The sequence below is a fragment of the Dromiciops gliroides genome, chromosome 4, assembly GCF_019393635.1.
Source record: "Dromiciops gliroides isolate mDroGli1 chromosome 4, mDroGli1.pri, whole genome shotgun sequence".
Classification (NCBI taxonomy): domain Eukaryota; kingdom Metazoa; phylum Chordata; class Mammalia; order Microbiotheria; family Microbiotheriidae; genus Dromiciops; species Dromiciops gliroides.
In genome coordinates, this window is record NC_057864.1 from 392877747 (window position 1) to 392903826 (window position 26080).

The 26080-nt window shown below is 35.7% G+C and overlaps 1 protein-coding gene across 1 annotated transcript in view; it reads right to left on the reverse strand.

Annotated features, from left to right (window-relative positions):
- The window catches only part of SYNE1 (spectrin repeat containing nuclear envelope protein 1), a 583464-nt gene that overhangs the window by 547726 nt on the left and 9658 nt on the right, over positions 1-26080 (reverse strand). Inside the window, 1 exon segment of the mRNA XM_044001388.1 lies at positions 24556-24847. Within this exon segment, the coding sequence (XP_043857323.1) occupies positions 24556-24625 (70 nt within the window). The 5' untranslated portion in view covers positions 24626-24847.

Below are 26080 nucleotides of genomic sequence, written 5' to 3' on the forward strand. Positions count from 1 at the left end.
CCTCCCTCTCTCTCTCTCTCTCTCTCTCTCTCTCTCTCTCTCTCTCTCTCTCTCTCTCTCTCTCGCACGCGCGCGCATGCACGTGCGTGTGCACACACACACACACACACACACACACACATACACACACACACTTTTTTTTTCCCCAAAGTTATCTCTTCCCTAGTTACCTGAAGAGGATTTAAACTACCAAACAGGGCTGGACTTGCCCAGAAGGAAGCTCTGGTAATTCTTTGTAGTAGGATTACTTACCTGCAAATATAAACCTATAAAATCAAAATGGTTCAAAAGTGACAAAAGAAGTCCTTCTCTAGTAGTTTTCCTTATCTCATATCAACAAATGGGGATATAATAAGGCTTCTATATAAGCAGGCAACACAGAAAATCCAAGTAGGCCCCTACTTCCTGGAAGTGGGAAGTGATGGATGTTAGTTCTCATCTAGACAGTGCTGATTTTCTTTTTCTCCCCCATCCCTTAACTTCACATTATTTATTTTAATATCTCAAAGATCTGGGATCTAGTTGGTGTGGTGCCTTCCTCGTTCATGCAGAACAGGCAACCTCATGTCTTCATGATTTACTGTGGTTGAAAAATTCATCACTCTTTGGCTAACCTTCCTTTTCATTTTTTCTTGGGCTGGTATAGAAGGTGACCAAGACTATCCTCAAAGACTTTTTCTTTGACCTTATCAATCAATCAGGGCAGCTAGGTGGAGCAGAGGATAGAGTACCAGGTCTGGAGTCAGGAAGACCTAAATTTATATCCAGCCTCAGAAACTTACTGTGTGGCCCTGAGAACGTCACTTAACCTTGTTTGCCTCAGTTTACTCTTCCATAAAATAAGCTGGAGAAGGAAATGGCAAACTACTCCAATTATTTTTGCCAAGAAAATCACAAATGTGGCCATGAAAAGTCAGACATGATTGAAACAACTCAACAACAATAACAAAATTCAATCAACAATCATTTATTAGGCATAAAAAGCACTTATTAAGTACCTACTATGTTCCAGGCCCTGTGCTAAGCAATGGTATTACAAAAATAAGAAACAAGCAGATTCTCTATTCTCAAGGTGCTTACATTCTTTTTTTTTTTTTTTTTTAGGCAATGGCGGTTAAGTGACTTGCCCAGGGTCACACAGCTAGTAAGTGTCAAGTGTCTGAGGCCGGATTTGAACTCAGGTACTCCTGAATCCAGGGCCGGTGCTTTAACCACTGCGCCATCTAGCTGCCCCCTCAAGGTGCTTACATTCTAACAGGGAAGATATCATATATAGAGAAGAGGTCAGAAGAAGGCAGTTCTGGACAGGTCAAGACAGCCAAAATGGAGTGTACCAGGGGCAGCTAGGTGGCACAGTGGATAAAGCACCGATCCTGGATTCAGAAGGACCTGAGTTCAAATATGAACATAGACACATGAATTTTATCAGCTGTGTGACCCTGGGCAAGTCACTTAACCCTCATTGCCCTGCAAAATAAATAAATAAAAGACAAAATGGAATGTACCAGAGAATGAGCTGAGAGAGAAATGAGCATCATGGCTGGGACTTATGATGCTATGTACTTCACTTGAGCAAGGACACACAAATCATCCATATGACTGACATTAGGATGGAGTCATTCCTAGGGGGCATGGCAGTCAATGTGTAGATCCAAGCATAATGGACAGGGTGAGCCCAATATGAGAGCTCAAATGGTTTTCTGATTAATTCTTGAGTGTTTCTTTATATGATGATAAGCTCATAGAATTAGAGTTGGAAGAGACCTTAGAGTTCATCTAATATAACCTCCTCAATTTACAGATGAGGAAACTAGAAGACGAAGACATTCAATGACTTGACCAAGGTCACTCAGGTAGCAAATGATAGAGGACAGATTTGAAACTTCAACTCCAAATTTATGTATATGTATGTGTGTATGTATGTTTGTATATGTGTGTGTTTTGTATATGCACACATATACACATCTAAGTATATAAATATAAATGATACATGTGTGTGTATTTATAACTTATATATCAGCAAATAATATATATGCATATTTGTGTGTGTGTGTGTGTGTGTGTGTGTGTGTGTGTGTGTGTGTGTATAAATGAATGCTACTGCTCTCTCTCTACCCATACATGGTGGGTTGATTTTTTAAAATTCAAATATTCAATTTGCCAGATGGAGAAATCCCATCCAAGCAGCTTCTTTCTTTATTGCTTAGGATTCGGAGAACAGATCCCAAGGACTAAATGTGATAGAAGTCAGTCCAAGAGTGTTGGGAAGTTCTCAAGCTTTAAATTTTGAAGATACAATGGGAGAGTTTATGGCACTGATGTGGAAAATCACACGTAGCCTCTGACTTTATCTGTCTCAAACAGACCCTGGCCTTGCTGTGTTCAAGCTACAGCTGCAGGCCTGTAATCTCTGCCTTCCAATCTTGTCTGTCTCAGACAGACTCTGCCCTTGAGGTACCCCAGCTGTAACAACAAGCCTCCCCTAACCACTAGGCACCACTATGCATCCTTTGTTTGGTGAATAACTGACCTCATCTTCGTTTGATAAAGTTGCCTCTACACCACGCCTTCTCTTTTTTGTGTGGCTACAAGACTTACCACCCATTGATGGAGGCTTGAGAACCCCCTTTGGGCCTGCATGTAATAAAAAAATCTTTCTCTCCATCTCAAGTACCTGGCTGAGTATTTTCTGTATCAATTATGCAGTAACAGGACAATTATAGGTTCCTGAGCATGTTGGTCTCGGGGCAGTCACATAACATGAGGTGAGCTGTTCACTGAGAACTGAATTCCCTCTTCAAATTTTGGCATTCTGGGCACTCCAAACTGTGGTTATTAAAATTATATCAGATCGCCCTATTACTGTCCCAAGTTTTAGGTAAAATTAGCTGGGGTTCTAATATGTAGCAATTTAGAAATTAGAGGCTACTGCACCACTTTGGGGGCATTAAGCATTTATTAAAGCATATTAAATATTAGTAAAGAGAGTTCATGGCTCAGAAAGTTAAGAAGGAGAGATAGTAAGGAGCCATTGTGGGCTGCAAATGCCCCCTCCAACTTCTAGGACCAAGGGAGCATGTTACTGTGTAAGCTTCCTGCAGGCCAGAGAAAAGACTGCCCTTACACATTGCTCAAAGCTAATTGACTAGCATCATTCAAATCTATTGGTTTACTGAATTTGAGGGTGGTTTGGCAGAGTATGTGCAGCTTTCAGAGTATAGAGACCTCCCAGGGGAAAAAGTCTTCAGGTAGGTGTGGTTTTAATCCCTATTCACAGTCCAAGGTCCAACCATATTTCCTTTGAAATTCTCCTGACTCTGGGCTGACCTTAAGAAAGGTCTGGACAGGCTTTCAGGGTCTCATAGAAGCCCATTATTTCTCACAAAACTAACTGTTGGGGCAGCTAGGTGGCGCAGTGGATAGAGCACCGGCCCTGGAGTCAGGAATACCTGAGTTCAAATCCGGCCTCAGTCACTTAACACTTACTAGCTGTGTGACCCTGGGCAAGTCACTTAACCCCAATTGCCTCACTAAAAAAAAAAAAAAAAAAAGTAACTGTTGCTATGTGCTCATCTTAGCTAAGGACTATTTGGGGGCTTATAGCTTGAAACTCAGACTACCACCACATGAACAGTATCCTGGCCATACATTCTAAAGCTGTCTAGCCGCATATGAGTTGTATGTGGCAGAGACAATAGCATCACTTTTGCATCACTACAACTTTCCCAAGTACTTATTATTATTAGCTTAGTTTACTTACTATATCTGGAAGGTAGATAAGAGTTAATGAACTGAGACACCATTGCCGCAAAACTTATTAATGTGGTCAGACACAAAAAAAAGTATCCACTATTTCTAGGTTATTTTCTGACTTCTACTTCCTTTCCAGATTTCAGAGAGAATGGCCTTTTCCAAGAATAGTGCTACAAATTCTTAAGAATAATTTTGGATCATTTTTTTCATTTCTATATTAATAGGAAATAACTGATCTGAATAATTATAAGATGTGTATGACTTCTGATCTGTCACTTGGAACCTGCCCACAGTAACAGAAAATGTAAATTTTTTTCTTAATAGTCAGTAATTATGTTAAAAAGTTGGGAAATTAATCTATTTTTGGTTTTCTCCCAGTGGTTTACATGAATTAACTGCTGTGATAGGTTTTGTATTGGTTCTTTTTTAAATTCAATTCTGTATAACAAACATTCATCAGTCACCTATTAAGTGTCAGGGATTATTCTAGGCACTGGGATTACAAAAATATGAGGACGATAGTATTCTTAAGGAGCTTATAACTAATTGGGGAAGTGGGGAAGAAGATACATACGAAAATAATTATGGTATAAAGGGAAAGAGTAGGATATATGTAGAAATCCAAGCAATGTACTAGGAGAAATTTGAGGAAGAATAGACATTTTCAGCTAGAAGGGTCAGGGAAGACTTCAGGTTGTGTTTTGGAAGGACCATTTGAGGTAAGAGGAATAGTTTGTGCACTGGAGTGTACACTGGAGAGAGTATGAAAACAAGATCACAAAATCAATGGAAAGAAAGCATGGAAACAAAACTATGGAAATCCTGAAAAGCCAGGACTCCTTTATAATCTATTCTATGGGCAATAAGGAGGTTTTTGTTATTTATGTTTAAGCATAAAAGTGATATGAACAGGTTTAGGCTTTAGAAAGCTGATTTAGTAAACGACATGAAGGTTTGAAGAGGGAACAAAGTAGTAGCTATAATAACAACCATATGATGACAGGTGGTTGGTTATTAGAATATTCTATATAAGAAAAGAACTAGGGTTATTGAAATGGGAATAAAGATAAGGGGACAGATGGTAGAAATATTGTGGAGATAGAATCAACAAGTCTTGGCAACCCATTGCCAACTCTGAGGGGTGGTGGAAACGGAAGGGTAAAGGATGACTTGAAGGTTACAAGAACAGGTAGCTGGGCTGATGCAGATTCCATCATTGGAAATAAAGAAGGGTAAGGTCAAGGTTTGGAGTATGATAATTTGAAATCCAGAAGGTCATTCAAGTAGAAATAACCAGTATGAAGTTAGAAATAAATGATCAAGGGCAGCTAGGTGGCGCAGTGGATAAGGCACTGGCTCTGGATTCAGGAGGACCTGAGTTCAAATCCAACCTCAGACACTTTACACGTTCTAGCTGTGTGACCCTGGGCAAATCACTTGATCCTCATTGCCCCACAAAAACAAAAAAACAAAAAAAACAAGAAAGAAATTATCAGAATTCTGGAGAGAGTTTGGAAATGGATATACAAATTTGGGAGTCATGTATATACAGGTGACCACTAAGGGCATTGATTAGAAGAAATAAATGAAGAAAAGACTGTGGGGAGTAAAGAGAAAAGAGCCAATGACATAACCTTAGATGACAGGAGGAGATAACAATGGTAACAGTAAAGGAGCAAACTCCTATATATAATAGTGCCATATTAACTATTTTAAAATGAGTATGCCAGGGACAGCTAGGTTGCACAGTGGATACAGTACCTGGCCCTAGAATCAGGAGGACCTGAATTCAAATCCAGACCCAGACACTTGACACTTAATAGCTGTGTGACCCTGGGCAAGTCACTTAACCCCAGTTGCCTTAGGGGAAAAAATGAGCATGCCATATTATTTTTTTCCCATTTGGCCTCTAGTGATTTAAAGAACTGTAATTTCTTTGGCAAGGGTAGTTTCTCCACTGATGTAGAGTATAATGCCTCCCTATATTAGCTGATGTATTTGTGACTTGCTTTGACCATACATACATACATAATGTGTGTATGTATCCACACATTACATATATTCATTCATTATATTGTGGCCAACTGGTAATGAGCCAGTTTGAATTTAGGTAGACTGATCCTAGGAACTGTTACATGACCAGTTCTCAGTGACTTAGCAGATCTTATATTAAATGGTACATTTTTCAAGATCACCTCTATGCCATGGTGAGTTATCAGAACAGGACTTTAGTGAATGGAATACTTGGACTTACATTTTTTTTGGGGGGGGCGGTTAAAACTTTATTACTTTATAAAAGGAAAAGCTCTGGTTTATACACACACTCATGCACACATACACATACAGGTTTGTATGCATACACAATGTGTACACTCATGCATAAAGGTCTATGCACAAACAATTAACATGAACTCTGCTTCAGATGGCTACTTCCCTTACCACTCCTGCAGATACTTACCCAGGACTGAGTAGGAAACAAAGTTAGACAAAATCTTCTAAAATATAATTTACTAGTTATTTTTATGAATGTAGAACCAATTTATTTTATTTTTAATTGCTGTTACTCAATAGAAATATAGGGACAAAATAGTTATATTTGTGTCATGTAATAGTTTCACGGCTTTGGGAAAATCACCTAATTTATCTGAGCTTCAATTTCCTTATCTGTAAAATTCATATAATAATAATTTTCCTGAGACAGCAAAGTGTTATGACATATAAAAAGAGATGGCATAGGAGCAGAATGGGTTTAAATTTAATCTCTGACAGATGTCTCTGTTATCCTGAACAAGTTATTTAACCTCTCATTTCCCCAGAAAACTCTTTAAGACTACTAGTTACTGATCTGCATTGGAAGAGTTTCCTTATCTCAGTGCTCTCTACACTGATGAAATGATAAGGTCAAATGTACATGAAGCACTTCTCAGGAAAATTGTGAGTATCCAGTCAAATTATATCTATAAAGAACACTGTAAACCTTAATATGCTAAAGTAAATATAAGCTATTAATATAATTATTACTTATGATGATATATTCCACAAAATCAGGAAAAAATTCACTTGGTACCTAACCCCTACAAAGCATTTTTATAACTGAAATGTAAAGTTAGATTATAATATCCGCCATCAATAATATAATGTACAATAGAAGCTCTTTTTGGTAACAACAAATAGAGTACTTGAACATATAAAAATCAAAACTGAGGTCAATACAGGAACAATCTTTTCAAGAAGAAATGCATTATAGCAATTCAAGCTTGCACTTAAAGGAGGAATCAGCATTTCCAGTATATGCCTCATTTTTGAGGTATTAATAACTAAGCCCATGAGATTAAAACTTAGCATATAGCTTTCCAGTCATAAAGACTTTTTAAAAAATAGGAAATAACTTGTTTCATATTTGAAAGTAGGATTTCTTTTTTAACAAATGATGCCTTGGCTGAAAATCAAATGTTCTAAAGCTTACCCAAAACTATTTTTAAAGAAGGAGAAGAGGAAGAAATAAGCATTTATAGATTGCCTACTGTGTGCCAGGCACTTTATTAAGTATTTTTTATGAAGATTAACTCATATGAATATATTGGAGGAGGCACTACCTGGGAATATCAGGAAAAGCTTTAAGTAAGATATGACACTTGAGCTGACTGATTCTAAGAGGTAGAGGTCAGGAGGGAGTGAATTCCAGGCATGGGGAACAGAGAGAAGAGATGGAGTGTGTTGGGGGAAGCACAGCATATAGGTCAGTTTATTTGATTGTATTACGCTGTGAGTGAACAAGAGTAATATATAAGAATTCTAGAAGGGGTTGGAAAGGGCTTTGTACTCCAGAGTAGTCTGTATCTGATCTTAAGAGACCACAAGGAACTCCTTGGAGATTCCTGAGTATGGGAGTAATTATATCAGACTTGAACTTTAGAAATACCATTTCTGTTGCTGTGTGGATCATGGATTGGAGAGGGGAAGCTTTATGGGTAATGAGCCATAATAATAATAAAATAATAAATAATGAGCCATAAAGAAGAAGGCTATTTCAAATGTCAACACAAGAGGTGATGAGAATCAGGGTGGTAGTTATGTGAAGGGAGAATTAATAATGCTTGGCAACTGATTGGATATGGATGGTAAGAAGGAGTGAAGAGTCAAGAAGGGCTCCAAGTTTGGAAACCTGAATAACTGGAAGGATAAGTTATCCTCTAATGGATGGAAAAATTTAGGGAATTTGGTCTTTTCATGTGTATCATGGAACTCTTTTTGGAATGTTATTAAATGCATACAATAAAATACATATGAGGACAAAGCAAATCAATTATATTGAAATAGAGCTGTCCCCCCCAAAAAATGTAAACAAGTTTGTCAACCCTTGGTTAAGAACCCCTCTCTAAAGTTAAAGGGAAATCCTAAAGTTGTTGGATTTGGGGGAAATGATTCTGATTTTTTTTGATACATATTGAATTTGAGACACTTGTGGGATAAACATCCTACCTCTCTATCTACTAATCACACAATAAGCATATAATTTATTCTATGCCAAACAAAATGAAGAATAAAGCAATTATCAAAGTAATTAAGGCAAAAACGGAGAAACTTTACTGTTGAAGATCCATCTATTTTTAGTCTGAATAATTCAGTTTATGTAACACCATAACCTCTGAAAAAATGAAAAGTGTAGAAAGCCAAGAGACAATGAAGAAATATAGTGAATTTAAGGTGGATGCAGCATATTGTCAATAATTAGTTTTGCACAAGAATTGATTTTTTTTAATTACCTAGGAAATATAGGCTGATAAAAAGAGTGAGACAAGTAGCAAGAGCAAGACATAGGCCAAGAGCTGCATTAATACCCACAGAATATTTGGGGGAAAAATATTAGAGCAAAATATTTATTACACTGATAAAATCTTCTATGGAGATTTTTATGAAAGGACACAAAAAAAGAATCACATAGGATGAGAAGGCATGGATGTGTTGTGATCTATGTTCCTGGAAGGCACTTTCTATAATTATACTCTTTAAATTTGCCACATAATTTCCTATTATCCCATTATTTTACCTATGTAGACACTGCCTAATTATCAGTAATAAACAAGTTATTGTTACCTAGTAAGTCCGACAGGAAACATGTGGACTTAATAAATGAAGGTGAAAATGATCATTTTAGCTGATATTTAAATGGAATTTTACTCTTCAAAAATAATTTTCCTCAGAGACTCCTGTGAGGGAGCTAGTAGAAGTTCAAATGAATAAAGTGAGGCTGATTAGGTTTAAGTGACTTACCCAAGATCACACAATTGTAGTTTCTAGATCTCTAATAGGATTGAGCATTTTGTATGAGATTCATTAGCAGAACTGTGGGGTTTTATATTTGAGATTACTCTCCAAAAGGTTTTATAATAATCTGGAGAAGTTTCAACCAACCTAAACCTCTAAATTTTAAGTTCATGGAACATAACTTTGCAGAATGATACAAATAAGTTAATAGTATATACCAAGTAATGAATAAAAATGACAAAGTTGACACAGACACTGAACCATCTGCAGAAACATGAGAACAAATGAGTAAGGAATAACATTCTTCCTTCTTCATTTCCGAAAAACAGCCTCTAAATTTCTTTAATTCTTAATCAGTCAACAAGCAGTTATAAAGTGCTTACTATGAACCAGGTACTATGCTAAACACTGGTTATATAACGAAAGGTTAAAAACAATCCCTACTTTCAAGGAACTCATCTTCTAATGGATTAGATTACATGTAAACAATGAGATGGCACAATGGGTAGAGGGCCAGACCTGGAAACTATGAGACTTGAATTCAGTTTCAGGCTCAGGCAATTATGTGTCATTCAACCTTGGTCAAGTCACTTAACCTCTATTTACCTCAGTTTTCTTATCTGTAAAATGGGGATCATCAGACCACCTACCTCACAAGGTTGGTGTGACGATCAATTAAGATATTTGTAAAGTGCTTAGTGCAGTTCCTGGTACAGGGGTGAGGATGGAAAACATTCCAGGCATGATGAATAGCCAGTGAAAAAACATGAAGTCAAGAGATATTAACTACCTTTGTTTATTGGTTAAAATTTTGGATTATCCTATTAACCCCTTTTATAATTTACATACAAGAATTACAGCATAAAATCCAAACACAGCCACTCCTTCAGTTTTCAGAGGAGTTTACAAATATAAAATCAGACAGCAGTCCATTTGCAGGATAGAGTATGACAGTATACTTTGAGAAACAGGGTAATAGGACTTCTCACCTCCTAAAATATTTTACCCTGCAGAGCCTTATTATTTTGTTTAAAGTAAATTCTTAGCACATCTGACACACACACACACACACAAATTCAAACATAAAGACAAAGACAAAGATACAATTCATGTAAACAATTTTTTTCAATGATGCCATTTTGAATTAGCCATTGCCTCTTTTTTTTTTTTTTAATTAAAGCACTTGGTAACATGCCACAATGAGAAAAGAACTGAATCTGAAATCAGAAGACATGGGTTTGAACCTTAACTAGGCTACTTATTACCTATTTGACACAACTTCTCAAGGCCTCACTTTCCTTGTCTATAAAAGGAAATTGGGCTATGTGATCTCAAAAGCCCCTTCAAGCTCTATGAACATTAGATAAGAATAATGAAATACATAATTTATAATGGACTGGGAAAAACACAACATCGAAAATTCCTAACTTGGCTTTCCATGATTAGATTTCCTGGGATGAAGGATCAATCATGATGATGGTGGTGGTGGTGGTGGTGGTGGTGGTGGTGGTGGTGATGGTGATGCTGCTTTACATTTATAGAGGGATAATTGGCAAAGTGTTTCATTTTTGTTATCTCATTTAAGTTACACAATAAGCCCTATTCAGTAGCTAGGGCAGATATCATGGATCCCTTTCTTGCAGATGATGAGCCTGAGGCTCCCGGAGCTTAAGTGAGTTACCTAAGATCACAAATTTAGTGTGAAAGCATCAAAGCTATAGAACTTGAAACCACACCTTTTGACTAAAGTTCAAAGCACCTGGTCTACCACTTGTGAGAACAAAGTAATTCATTTAACTTGGCTATGCCTTAGTTTTCTCACCCACAAAGGGGTGATAATAAGGTTCTATCTATCTGTCTGTCTGTCTGTCTATCTATCTGTCTATCTGTCTGTCTATCTGTCTGTCTGTCTATCATCTATCTACCTACCCACCCATCTATCTCTATCTACCTAGCTATCTTCCCATTTATCTGTTTCCATCTATTTATCTATATCTATACATTCAGCTAGTTAGCTATCATATCTATCTATCTATCTATCTTCTTATCATCTATCTTTCTACCTACCCATCTACCTATCTTACGTTGTCCTAAGAGAGAATGGGGAATTCTTTTTTAAACTGATGTAAAAAATGTAATACTGATATGCCTTGGCATAGGAAGTTGAGGAACTGAGCTCTATCTACTACTGAAATCACAGGTTCAGTAAAAAAAAAAAACAAATAAAAAGTAAGGCTTTCATATATATTGTTGTTGTTACTTTCATATATATTGTTGTTGTTACTCCTGTTGTTGTTATGTCCTACCTACTACCAGTTGGGATTTGATACATAGAATTAAAATAAGCAGTTTCATCCCAAAATATGAACTAAGATTCATAGTTGTAACATATTTACAAATGCACATCATAGAAAATAAACATGGTTGTATGGCCAGATAAAACCTCAGTAACTGTAGGGTGTTTTAAAAGGCTATTTCATTCTTCTAAATACACCCTAAAGATATACTGTGATTAAAACTCATTAGTGTTACTAAAATATCTAATTTGCAATAAATATGTGCCTAAAGAAGCATAATAAAAAACAAGTATATAAAATGAAAGTATGGTATCATCAAATCTTTCTCTAGTCGGTACCTACAACACCTTCAAGCTTGGTAATGTTTGCTCAGATGGTCTCTCCATGCTGCATTAATTAGTAAAAGCAAGAATAATATACTTGATGAATTTTTGGTATGTTTATTACTAATAATAAATGTCAGATGTCTAATACTTCACTTAAAATGTGTATGTGCCATGCAACTCATCTGCTACAAACAGATTGCAGTATGACTAATTACATGACACAGAAAAAACAAATCAATAAAACAAGAAATATGAAGGTTCAGAGTAATCATTAGCCTTTCGTCAACTTAATTCAATGAAACTTGAATTCTTCAGTCAAATTCTGGGTATATACACAAACATCTACATAAATACATGCAAATACATGTATATGCATTGAAATTGTCTGTATATATGTAATCATCCTTTCACAAAACATTACGTATAGGCAGTCTTCAATTTAAGCAGTAACTGAGCTCCAAAAATGATTTTGTATGCTAATTATTTGGAACATGGAAAGAATTTTTCCCATAGACAAGATAATATAAATAGTAAAGTTCTCAAATAGATATTAAGCATGAAATAGTACTAATAATAAGAGCAATGTTAATTTTAAGGGGATTCACATCTCATTGCTGCTTCCTGGTTGCATTATCTTAGGCAAATCACAACATCTATCTTGTCTCTGTTTCCTCATCTGTAAGATGAGTGTGTTGAAATGGATGACCTCTAACCTCCCTCATATGATCATAGTTTCATATTTTCACCTCAATTAATGTAATATAATCAGTGAAGTGCATGATGAAGTATTAAATGTGTAAACACAATGGTTCCTGTGTAAATATATTTTATTGGGTTAAAAAACAAAGAATTAATTGACTAACCAAAATAATAATCATGTTTTGGGGGGATTTAAATAGCTAGAATAATTTCAGTCAGTCCAAAGGGGTGAAGCCTAGCACTGAATAACTCCAGGCTCAGGAGTACACTGAGGAGAAAGAATCTTGTGCTTGCATCAGAGGATAGCAAGGAGAAAGAGAGAGGAGTAATCTGGGAGGGACTGATACACTACCGACATGCATATATATGTGTAGATACCCTTCCCCTCACTGCCACCACTGACCCTATCATGGACCAGTAAGAGACAATATATCCAATAGGAAACAGAGAAAGATACACACTGAAGACAAAAGCAAATATGGACACAGACAAACAGAAAGAGAGCTACTGGAGGAAGCTACTTCAAAGAATATAACCCCTTCCTCCAGAGAGAAATGTCAACTAGAGATTCAAAAAAGGACTTTTAGTAGTTATGAGTTTATCCTTTGTCCACAAATATAGATAGAATGTACTCTCCCATGGATGTGTGTGTGTATATGTATGTGTGTATGTGTGTATGTGTGTATGTGTGTATGTATATACATATATGTATATATAAACAAATAAATAGATGAATGGATAAACAAATATGTGTGTATGCACATATGTATATATGCATGTTTGTATGTATATGTGTGTGTGTGTGTGTGCATATAGTGGGAAGGTATGCCTAGCCTCTTTAGGAGGCTATTTCAATGAACTACTCTTACTCTATAGGTTTAGTAAAAATAATTCTTATAAAAGTTAAGTAAAGTGTAGTTAACTAAGGTTAATAGGAATTACACCAATAGGAGCTCATGGCTAACTACTAGAAACTATAACCCTCTCAAGGTTACTCTGAGGTAAGAGAACTTTGAAGGGAGAAATAATCAGCCAAACTTTAGGACTCTGTTCCTCAAGTCTAGTGAAAGTTTAGGAATCAAATCTGCTGCAAGAGGATCACAGATTTAGGAGCAGAAGGGACCTCAAAAGTCATCTAGTCCAGGAAACCCTCATTTTCTAGATGAGCAAAATGAGTCCTCAGCAAGGTGACTGATTTGCTCCAGGTCACAGATGGAAGTGTCAGAGGTGATATTTGAACACAGATCTTCTGACTTCCACTGTGCCACACAGTCCAAGCCCCTGTTCAAAGCATAGAGTCCCCTCTTTGAGACACCTACCAAGAAATCAGACATCTTTATACTCATTCTGCCTCTTGGAATCCTCCAACTATTTTCAAAGTTTAGTTCTTTCTAATGTCACATCCTCTTACATATCCTATGTAAGATGACTTTCCTGCCCTAACCTCATTTCCTACAGGCTCCCAATCAACTTGTATCTTTCCCCCCTACTGAATTCAGGATTTAATCAATGTAAGGGGCTCCCAGAAAGGGATTTCCCAACTAGTTACCTAATTCACCTTGAGCTCTGAATTCTATCATCCTACGGTTCAGCAGGGTTGGTAGAAGGAAATAAGGAAAGGCGAAAAGGAATGAGGACAGAAAGGTTTAAAAAAGTAAAAAACAAAGACAAAAAAAAAGGTTCTACCTCCTTTTTGAGATGTGTAGCTTTCTCCTAATGACCTCACATTACCTTAGTCCTGTAAAAAAAAAAAAAAAGATAAACCACCCAGTCTGAACCACTTACCAAAGTACTCCAAATGACCTACTTACTTCCCCTATAATTAAATTTCTTATTCCCTCACCACAGAAGATCTCAACACCTAGGAAATCATTCAGTTAGATGATGAATGGCCCTTGAACTCTCCCAGAAGTATTTATGTTAAAAAAACCTACCAATTAGAAATCATCCCAATAAATTATGGTATATGAATATAATGGAAGAATACTGTACAATAAGAAACCTCATTATAATGAATGCTGAGAAGCATGGGAAGACATTAACATGGTTTCTACTCTTTTGTAGTTGTTGCCTTTTCCATTTACATTGGTTCTGTATATTTCATTTTGTATCAGTTCTTTGCCTCAATAGGTAGTCTGTTCCTTAGTAACTAGAAGTCTTCAAGTATGGAATGACTGACTTCTAGCCAAGTATCTTGCAGAGGAGATTCATCCTTCAGGTGAAATTTGAACAATAACCTCCTTAGAGGTTATCTTCCAAGAGGTTAGTTAGCTCTTTCAATTCTAAGATTCTATGGAATTAAATGGAACTCAAATTATTGGAATTTCAACCAGTGTAAAAGTGAAAACTCAAGGGGAAGATGTATATATTTAGATAAGGAGGTCACTTTGTAGGCAAATCCCCCTTCCTCACCCAGAAAACACCTTTAAATTGGTCACAGCTGTGAAAATATACTGCAACTAGATATATGAAAAGGTAATAATGATGAAGGAAGGAAATAAAGTGAAGAAAAAGGGGAAGGACGAAAGGAGGAGAAAAAGCAGAGGAAAAGAGAAGAGGAGGAAGAGAAGGAAGAGGAAGAGTGCAAGGAAGAAGAGGAGGAGAAGAGGGGGCAGAAGAGAACAAAAAGAGGAGGAAGGAGGAGGAAGAGGAGGAAAGGAAGGAAAGAAGGAAGGAAGGAAGCTCATATATAGACTCCAGAGTGCTACTGGAAATTAAAAAGCCAGACCATAATAAAATCAGATATTAAATGATGTATTCAGGGAAGCACATGGATAACAAAACATCTTCAAAAATTAAAGCTGTCAAAAATAGGCTGCCTCTGGACATGTTGAATTCTTCTCACATAATTATTTCAAGAAGCTGGATGACCATGTGCCAGCAATATTGTAAAGAGGATATCACCTGTAAATTGTTGGTGGGAAGAGCAAATAAATCAAAGGCAATTATGAGTCAAAGAACTTAGGATTAAATCTTTGCTCTAAAATTTACTTAGTTGTATGGCTTTGGGAAAATCCCATATATCTCTGAGCCTCGATTTCCTCATCTGTAAAAACAAAGGTTTAGACGACAGACTGAGATCCAAAATAATCTCAACAGGTTAGAATAATGGATAAAGCCAAAAAAGATAAGATTTAATAGGTATAAAAGCAAAATCCTACACTTGGGTTCAAAATATAAACTACAAATATAAGCTAGAGGGGGCAGCTAGGTGGTGCAGTGGATAAAGCACCAGCCCTGGATTCAGGAGGACCTGAGTTCCAATCCGGCCTCAGACACTTTACGCTTACTAGCTGTGTGACCCTGGGCAAGTCACTTAACCCTCATTGCCCCACCAAATTTTATATATATATATATATATATATAAACTAGAAGAATATAGCTAAGGCAAAGTTTGTGCAAAAATGATCTGAGGATTTAGTGGACTGCAGTAAACATGAGTCATCACTGTGACAGAGCCAAAAGAGCTAATGGGATTTTATGCCACTTATTAAAAGAGGCGTCACATTTAGCCTGGAGAATACAAGATTTACAAGGGATATGATAGCTCTCTTTAAATATTTGAAGTGTTGCCACATAAATGAAATACATCTTGTTCTTTATGGTCCCAGAAGGTAAAACTTTCAGAGAACCAAATTTTAGCTCCATGTAAGGGGGAGGAAAAAAAAAAACTCCAACAATTAAAGGTATCAAAAAAAAAATAAGCTGCCTCTAGACATGGAGAGTTCTCCTTCATGTAATTATTTTAAGATTCTAGATGACCATTTGCCAGGAATATCGAAGATGGGAATCTGGTTCAGGTACAGGTTGGACTAGTGAGCCCCTAAGAGGCCTTCCAACTTGTGGCTATTTTTCTAGTTACTGCATTAACTCTCAGGCTAAATCTGTAAGTACATCTACATATTTCTCAAAGGGTGAAAAAAGGTGAGGTGCCACCAGTGTTTACAAAACATAAAAGATCAATATAGTAGAGGAAGGATTTGTTTGTTTTTAAATTCTAAGAAGGCATTGTGAACAAAGTGTTTTTAAAAGGTCTTTACTTTACTTTAGTAGTTATTGTAGGAACCATTTAAAAAATATTCATCAGATTTCATTTCATTTAGGGAACATCTTTCTCCAATATAGACCTTTAAAGACCTAATGAAGTGCTTCAGGTTGTATCTTTTTCCAATCTTATTTTCATAATTATCTTAGCAAAAATAAATCTGAGATTCATTATTTATCTATTCCTTTGCATTATGGAAAAGCTGACTTATTTATCCATAAGCTAGTTGTGAAAGCTATACATGGATATATTCAGTTTTTCTACTATTCTAAATAATTTGTCATTGATTAGATGAATTTTTCTGTTTAATTAACTAAATGTCTACTTTTACAATGGGAATCTATCATCTCATCAGAATACAGTTTTTACCTCATTTTTAAACAAACCTGAGACAAAAGAACAATTCTACCTATCTCTATGTCCCTCAAACTTAACAAGTGAATGATGAATTATAAAGGAACTAGAAAAAGAAGAGGCTGTGATTTGTTGGGGAGAAATTTGGGGAAGTGGGACAAAAGTCACTAGTGGTCTCATTCTTATACAAACAGGGGAGGGAGGAAGGAAAGAAGTTTAAAATAACTGAAAGAACTGTTTTCTTTTTACCACAAAATGTCTGACATCTTATAAAGCCCCTTACCCTTTTGCTCCAAGATCAACAAATGGTACCTCTGATTAGAAATACCATCTAGTATTCATGATTGGTGTGAGTATTCAATGCATTTTCTGCATCCTGGTCATAGGAATTCATGTTTTTAGAAATGCTTTGTTAAGCTGATCTTGCAATGAGATTTTAAAGTAAGGGTTCTTAACTTGGAGTCAATGAACATTTTTTAAAAATAAGATAGGGACAGCTAGGTGGCACAGGTGGATAGAGCACCGGCCCTGGGTTCAAGAGGACTGAGTTCAAATCCAGCCTCAGACATTTGACACTTACTAGCTGTGTGACCTGGGCAAGTCACTTAACCCCAATTGCCTCACAAAAAAAAACAAAAAACAAACAACAAACAAAAATGAGTAGAGTAGCTATATTTCAATATGATTGATTTTCTTTATAATCATTGTTTTTATCTCATGCATTTGAAAACATTCTGAGAAGGGGTCCATAGACTTCATCAGACTGACAAAGTGATCCATGGCACAAAAAAGGCTAAAAACTCCTGCTCTAAGAAAAGCTTATTAAAATGTGGATCCATGAACCCAATATGAGTCACATAACCAATGTGGGGGGTCATGAAACATTTGGCAACAGTAAAGGTTATGTATACCTATTTTATATACCTAAATACCTGGGTCGTGTAAAAATTTCTTGAGCGAAAAGGAAGTGGGGAGTGGAAAAAACCTTAAGAGCCCTGCTTTAAAGGCAATGTATTTATGTAAGTAAATCATAGGATCCAAAGCTAATTTCCTCTTGTGTGTGTTGTGTGTATGTATGTAAATATTTTATGTACCGTATATACACACACATATCTAATACATATATATATGCATTATACACATTTGAAAGCTTAACAAATAAACCAGTGGAATGGTTTCTACTCAGGCAATAACAATGAATAAGTCAATAAGAGAGATAGGACTATAAGGATAACTATGGATCCCTATTTCTTCACTTCACTCCAACCCCCTCCCCCCAAAAATGAGGAAAAACTAGATCTTGCCATTCCTAAAAAGATGTAGTGTGTGTTTTGTGCACGCATGTGTGTGTGTGTGTGTGTGTGTTGTGTGTGTGTGTAAAATTTCAACAGACAATTTCTACAATCTTATACTAAACTTAGTGGGGGTTGTTTTTCTTCATAGTTGTCAATTTCTCAGGATCAGAGAAGATAGGGCAATGAGTAAATTGTAAACAAATCAAATAGATATATTTTTAGTATGTGATGACTCATGTAACCCACACTGGAGATAAAAAAGAAACTTGAGAGAGTGTGGCATATAGGAATTCAAATTTCTAGTTCAGAAAAATGCTATTTCCTAGATCAAAAAGGAGTAATACACTCAGATCAGTACTTTTCAGCCTTTGGAACTCCACCAATGAGCAATTGACCAAATAATCATTTCATTCTATCTTTGTTGCTTATGTTGACACCCCAAAAAGCTGAAGCAATTTTTAAAAGCTATACCATAACAGAACTTCCTAAAGCTATCCATCTATAAATTTTATACACGTTTCATAAAAATGTCCTATGGGTAATTAAAAAATGGGGTCTATTGAAATCATTTATTTAATTCCTATCTGGAAGCAATTGCAAGCTATCTGGATTTAATATCACCCAAATTTTAAGTTCTGAATAAAATACTAATTTCACATAGAAATAGAACAGACAAATGACCCAATGTAATGCATGATTTGTATATTAATGAAGAAATTCACAAAATATATACCTTCTGTCTAGTGTGTACAAGATACAGGGTCAGGTGCTCTTGGGAATTCAGAAATGTATAAGAGTGAGTTCTTGGTCCTCAAAGAGTTAAAGTCTTGTAGGAATGATATATGTATATAAACCAAAACCAAATACCCACACAAAACTAGCCTAAGATCAGTATAAACAAAATGCTGTAAGAATTTAGGAAAGGGCAGAGTTTTCATAAGTAGACATGACCAGGAGCAGCTAGGGTGGCACAGTGAATAAAGCACCAGCTTGAATTTAGGAGGACCTAATTTCAATCTGGCCTCAGACACTTGACACTAGCTGTGTTACCCTGGGCAAGTCACTTAACCCTACATATGACCCCCCCCCCCAAAGTAGGCATGTCCAAGCATTTCATGTACAAAGCAAAGATTCATTTAACTGGCCGGAAAGGGATGTTGGAATTAGACCTACAAAAAGCCTTGAATGCCAAGGTAAAAAGTTTGGATTTTATTGAGGCACCATTCAATTTTTGAGCAACAGATATATATAAAAATGAATACTTAATGGATGTACCCTGCAATAGCAGCCAGCTTACAGAAGGGATAAAGAGGGTAGGAAGGAAAGTATAGATGTAATAATAATAGCGCTGTAAAGAAATAAAAACGTTGCAGCACTCAGGGTAAAGGAAAAAACATGCATAAAGGGTTAAAGCAAACCACAAAGATAACATCTCAGTAGAGGGGTATGGATAAGAGGCAGACTATAACTATCTGAAATGCATTGTTTAGAAATACACCCAAATGCAAGAATAATGGGTCAAGTTAAAACAAAAAGTAAGAGACAAATCAGGCATAAACTGGTTTTATCCTAAACTGGTTTATCTTTTTTCTTTCTCTTTTTGGCCTGCCTAATTATTTTCATTTCTCTAATTCAGCAACTATAGACTAATAGAGTTTCTACATATACTTCTAAGTAATAGTAATGTGTTAAAACCAAGTTCTTTATTTCATTTAACTGGGAAAACTACCAACAACTGATTCCCAGCCAACAGAGCAAGAGTTAGCAAAGAAAATGGAAATTTCATTGGAGATATAATACATGGATATTTAATATATTTTATAGTCCTTTAAAAAGTAGCCAGAAAAGTCAGACAGATAAGGTCCATCTCAGTCTCTTATTGCAGCTATCAGAATGCAATCTTCATAACCTAGGAAGCTTTCCTTTCCTGATGTGTCCAGGAGGTAACAAAATCTAAACAAATCTTCCAAAATTTAAAATATTTATTCTATTTTGCTTTCCATCTTGACTAGGCAATCTGTGGTTCACTTTCTTAGAGTAAGGAATTCCCAGGGGAAAATTGTCTTATAACCAATAGCATTTTAAGATGGTTTCATCATAAAATTTCAAAAGGACATTTACACAACTTCAAGAATTTTTTTAAAAAAACTCTGATGTCATGAAAAAAGAAGATACACTTAGTTTCTTCTTTTGGTTTCTAAAGGGTCATTCTCTAGGGGAAATGGATATGATCAATGTTATAATTTACCAACATGGACTTTCATAATATTTTAGTTGACAACCCTTTCCTATTAAACTCAACCCCGATTGTGAATTGAAACTTGTAACTGTGAATTGTTTCTGATATTTTACTATTTACTTCAAATATTTAGCTGTATTAATCTAAATTAACCAGTAATGAATCATTAAATATTAAGTATTAAGGAGTTTAGACAATTGACTTCATGTAAAGAAACTGACAAATTCTAAAAATAATCAACTGCTATTCATTGAGTGGCATCATAGGTGGAAATATGAGTCACTCAAAACATATTATACATGGTCTCTACCATCAAGAAGCTGGAAGAAAAGACACCTAACAGGTGATCCATAAAGTAATGGTACAAGCTTCACCTGAAGAACGTATCCTATAACTTCATAATCAGAGCTCATATCTAGTTAGCTGCAGCTGACTCTAGTTTATCATTATATAAGCCTGTTTTCCATCGTCTGTGCTTTTATAGAGAGATTATAATTGACTTGGGTGACTGAAACACTCATTCTTCCTAAGGACTAATGAGAATCTGCACTGCAGACTGAAAGCTCTATCCATAATTCAGGATCCCCATCTCAAAGATTATGTTCAAACTAAACAAATCTTGGCAAAGGTGAAACATTGAACCACTGCTACTGCAGAAATGAAATCATGATGCCAAACTGGATGTATTTTTTTTTTAACTTCTTGCACTAGAACAGAGTTTAAACAGAAATATCCAAACTCCGATAACAATGAATTATATAACCAGTGAGTGACAGAAAATGTTAAATTATATAGACAAACCTGTTTTCTTCATTAGTAACATATGGATCCTGTTGTATAAAGTGATCATTGAGATTTAAAATGTAAAATAAAAAAGCCTTCTCTCTGAGACTTACATACCAGTAAAGAACTGATGGTTTGATATTAAAACTACCACGCTGGACAACTAAGGAGAAAAGAATCATGATTTGTCCTCATAATTTTTTACTTATCTGAATAATTACCACAATTATCCATTTCACTTTGCTGCCTTATCTATAAAGATATTTGTGTCCATCACTAATCTGTGTAGAAGGCAGATCATCAAGGTGGATTTAGTCTATGGGACTGGCACCAAGAATTTTGTCTTTTCCTTTAATTTTATGAATTCTTTTTTAGAATTTAATTCTGAATTCTTTTTTTGCATGTTATATATGCTTCTTATTCTAAAAGAAGTGGGGATTCTCAATTGAAGTCACTGTACTCTCTAACTTCATATAGTGAAATATTTTGATTTAGATAGCTAATATTGGGGCAGCTAGGTGGTGCAGTGGATGGAGCACTGGCCCTGGATTCGGAGTACCTGAGTTCAAATCTGGCCTCAGATAACTGACACTGACTAGCTGTGTGTGACCCTGGCAAGTCACTTAACCCCAATTGCCTCACCAAAAATAAAAATTAATAATAAAGTAATAATAGATAGAATTAATATTATAAATGAGTGAGTGAGCAGAGTAAATATACTACCTTCATAATTACCTATGAATAAGTATTATCACTTTACCTTAGAGGTAAAAGAGGCAATGATAAATTTTATTAACAGATATGGGGGAGGGAACATGACCCTGAGGCCACTCTATGTACATTACTTCTCACTGCTTCCTAAGATTTATCAGTCCTCATATTACCCGATGCTGTCGTGAATTACCATCACTAGGCACGGAGGGAAATAAATAATGATAATAATGCACACAGAGATAAAGGGCAAGAGTAATGCATGGGGTACATTAGTAAATAAACATTGAGTAAATTTTACCCAACTTTCACTGGACCATACATTGCATTTAATATTATCAACATTAACAGGTGTTGTTCTTTTCTTACTTTAATTACATCTTCACATTCATTTATAGCATTGCTTAGTTCCAAACTATTTTCATTTGTAAAATGAGCCAGTTTTAATTAAGTGGCCTCATCCAGCTCAAAAAATCCTCTTTAATCTTAGAAAGTCAGGAGACTCATAGATGTGCAGTTTCCCTTCAATAAAAGCAGCCATTTTTGGTTCAGTTCTCTGAGTTCGAGGTTCAAGATAATTTGAGATTACTGGCATACATTTAATAGGCAAGTTTCCTTTATTTGGTAAATACTGTACTTACCACATTATATATGTGGAGTACCATTTCTATTAAAGAAAATTATTTATAAGTTTTCTTTTTTCCAATTTTAGAACTTATTTTCCAAATTACATGTAAAGCAAATTTTACTTGTAATAATATAAACTTGTGTGGCATGCTGAATAAAATTCTAGTATAATTAGCATGCATTGGCTTAACCTTTGAAAACCAATGCAATAGAGCATTCAGACAATACTCCCACTTAATAGTAACTACATTTACATAGTTTTTTGGTTTACAAAATACTTCTTTCAGAACAATCCTATGAGAGTTGGAAAGTATTATTATCTCCATTTTACAAGTAAGGAAACTGAGATATGAAGAGCATAAGGGACTTGGATCTTATACAGCTCCTAATATTGGAAGTGAAAATCAAACCCAGGCTTTCCTCCATCAGATCTAGTGCTCTCTCCACTATATAACAAATGCTACCTCCTCACCTTATATGGACTTCTACAAGAGCTTAGGTGTGAATTTCAGTCTTTGGAAAATTGATTGCCCCAGACATTGGAAATGATTACTATACCTGCCACCAGAAACAACTATCAATCGTCAAATAATGATTAATGATGATAACACCACCACCACCACCAACAATAATGATATGTTATTCAGTTGTTTCAGACCTCTTTGTGACCCTCTTTGGGGTTTCCTTGGCAAAACTGCTAGAGTGATTTGCCATTTCCTTCCCTGGCTCATTTTACACATGAGGAAGCTAAGGCAAACAGGGTTAAGTGACTTGCTCAGAGTCACATAGATAGTAAGCATCTGAGGCTGGATTTGAACTGAGGTTTTCCTGACTTTAGGTCCCACACTCTATCCACTGTGCTATCTAGCTGCCCAATAATAACAAAGGTAACAATTATATGGTACTCACAATGTAGGAGGCACTTATATGCTTCACAGTGATTATCTCCCTTGAGCCTCATAAAAACCCTTAGAGATAGGTATTATTATTCTTCCCATTTTATAAATCAGAAAACAGAGGCAAATAGTGGTGAAATGACTTGTCCAGGATCACAAAGCTAATAAATATCTGAGGCTGGTATTTGAACTCAAGACTTCCTGAATCCAGGTAGGGAATCCCATCCATTGTATCACCTAGCTGCCACCTATGAATCCAATAATTTAATAATTTATCTAGTAATCTAGTAGTTTGTAGTACAAGAAGGCAGAGGACCAATTTATAGAAATTCTGATGCTCCCTTCAAAAGAAAACAATAATATCTTTGTTCTTTAAGCCACCCTGGGCAACATTCTTAATATCTGGGTCAGGCAGAACATGAGCTTCCTAAAATGACCCTGAATGGCAATGATTTCTAGATTTAGAAACCCGTGACAAAGGAGACATCAAATTTTCATATCCCCACAGGTAGATGAATATGTATGTATGTGTGTATCTGTGTATGCATGTATGCATGTATGTATATATTCATGTGTATGTGTATATGCATGTATATGTGTGTATGTGTTTGTGTATTGTATACACACACAAACACACATCACATTTTACACATTTCTGGCAATAAGCCAGCATTGTTGCTGCTGTTGTTTTTTCCCCTAAAGTAATATGTAAGAAAAAGCAGATAATGAGCAATCTTCATATCATCTAGGAGAGTATTATGCTGAACCAATCACTCACAGACTCGTTATTTATATGACACTATCCGACAGTGAACTAACCCACCATTCACATTGCTTCTTACTGGCCTGTTCTTACAGTTCTGCTTCTCTCAGGCTCTGAAGGACAGAGTTGTCATTTATACAGCTATAAACCCAGGGCTCTTGTCCCAAAGAATATGAATTCACATTAAACTTCTCTAATAAAGACTGAAGCACATACATTTCTGGGATAAGAAAAAGACAAACAGGGTTTATCTCATTTTGCTTCTTGCAAAGCAAAGGCAGATGAGGAAATGGTCTGTATTGATTTTAAAAAGTCATCACAAAAAAGTCTGGGGCTCTTTATTACTAAAAATTTCTCATACAGTCTCCTACCAGTTGCTGTTACAGTTTCACAAAAGAGAAAAGACTACATACACATTTTAAATGGGAAAAAATAAATGTCTATATCTAAATGTGAGTAAATCATAACAGACTTGGCCTCTGAGACATCTGGCACTTACCTTGAAGTCTTTGCATTACATTAGCAATGTCCCGAGGAGATCTTGATAGCATTCTCGAGGAAGTGGCCATGATGCTTCTGTGGTAGGCACCTTACAGCAAGAGAATCCTCCCATGAAGCCACAAATCTTGGACAGGTGAAGACTCTACACTATTCCCCATTTAGACAACATTCTTTTCTTTTCAGACCTGAGAGGTCATAAATGGATCCATCTCTGGGAAGCAGCTGATTAGGACAACCGCCCTATCAATGTTTTAAGTCACTTCTTTTCAGAAGTCCTTCCCTAAAGAAGCCTGTTAGGAGAGAAAAGACAGGTTTTAGAAGTAATTTTAAATGGGCCTTTGTATGTTAAAAATGTTTTAAAGAATGAACTAATCTAACATTTAAAAACATAAATACACATAAGAAAGCATATTATAGTAGAATGCAAATTGCTACAGAAACTCTACTGCGTGGTGATTATTTGAATGATTATAAAATGACAAGCTACAAATCCATCTTACAAACACTACTGTTGCCCTGTTCTTCAAGTCCTTGCTCATAGGAACATAATGTCATCAGGAGTATTGTTTTGTTACATGTTATTTGGGCATTTTTAACCCACTGCAGAGATTCGAAAGCTAAAAAGAGAAAACAACTGTTTTACTCCAAGCTTTACGTTAAACTTTCTTAACAGTTGATAGGGAAAAAGGAAAATGTGTTCTTTATCACGGTAAACATTCTTTTAACTCTTAACATCTCCCCAATTCTTTATAATTTGAAGTATCTCAGTCTGCCTTGAACACATAAGAGTGAAATGACCAGAAAATCAAGGAACCTGGGCTGAGATCCCAGCTTTGACTCACTAGCTGTGAGGCTATGATAAGCAACTGACACACCTCTATGCCTCAATTTATTATCTGTTAAAATGGAAAACAATTGGCACTGCCTACTTGCAAGTTTGCAGTAAGGGAAAAAATATACGTTATATGTATGTACATACATATATATATGCTTTCTCCTCATTATTATATTGTCAGAAAATAAGAGCATAATCTTCACCCTTTTTTCTTAGTCATTTAATTCATACCCAGCCTCTAAAACTTAACTGACATACACGTTTTCCATGCAGCATCCTTAACTCATTTGTTGGTTACAGGCTCCCTCAAGATGTCACATGCATTTTGTTTTGTATCTTGCTAATGAACTTATGTAATAATTTTCCTTTGAGTCAGGAAAGGCCTGGTTTGAATACTACACCTTTGGTTCAGTAATATTTCTAAGGTTACAGAACAAGACAAGTGTGGAGTCAGAGTAGAATCTAGGTTTCTTGCCTTGAATTCATATTTTAGTGAAAAGAATGCTGGACCTGGAATTTAGGAGAGACTTGGTTTAAATTTTACTTTTTAGATTTAAAAAATTTATTTTATTTTAATTTATGGAATAAAATAAGCATTTCTATAACAGAATAATAAAAATGCATGTGGAACTGCAAATCTGTTTTGTACAATTTATTATTGCTTTAAAATATATAATAGTTATCATGT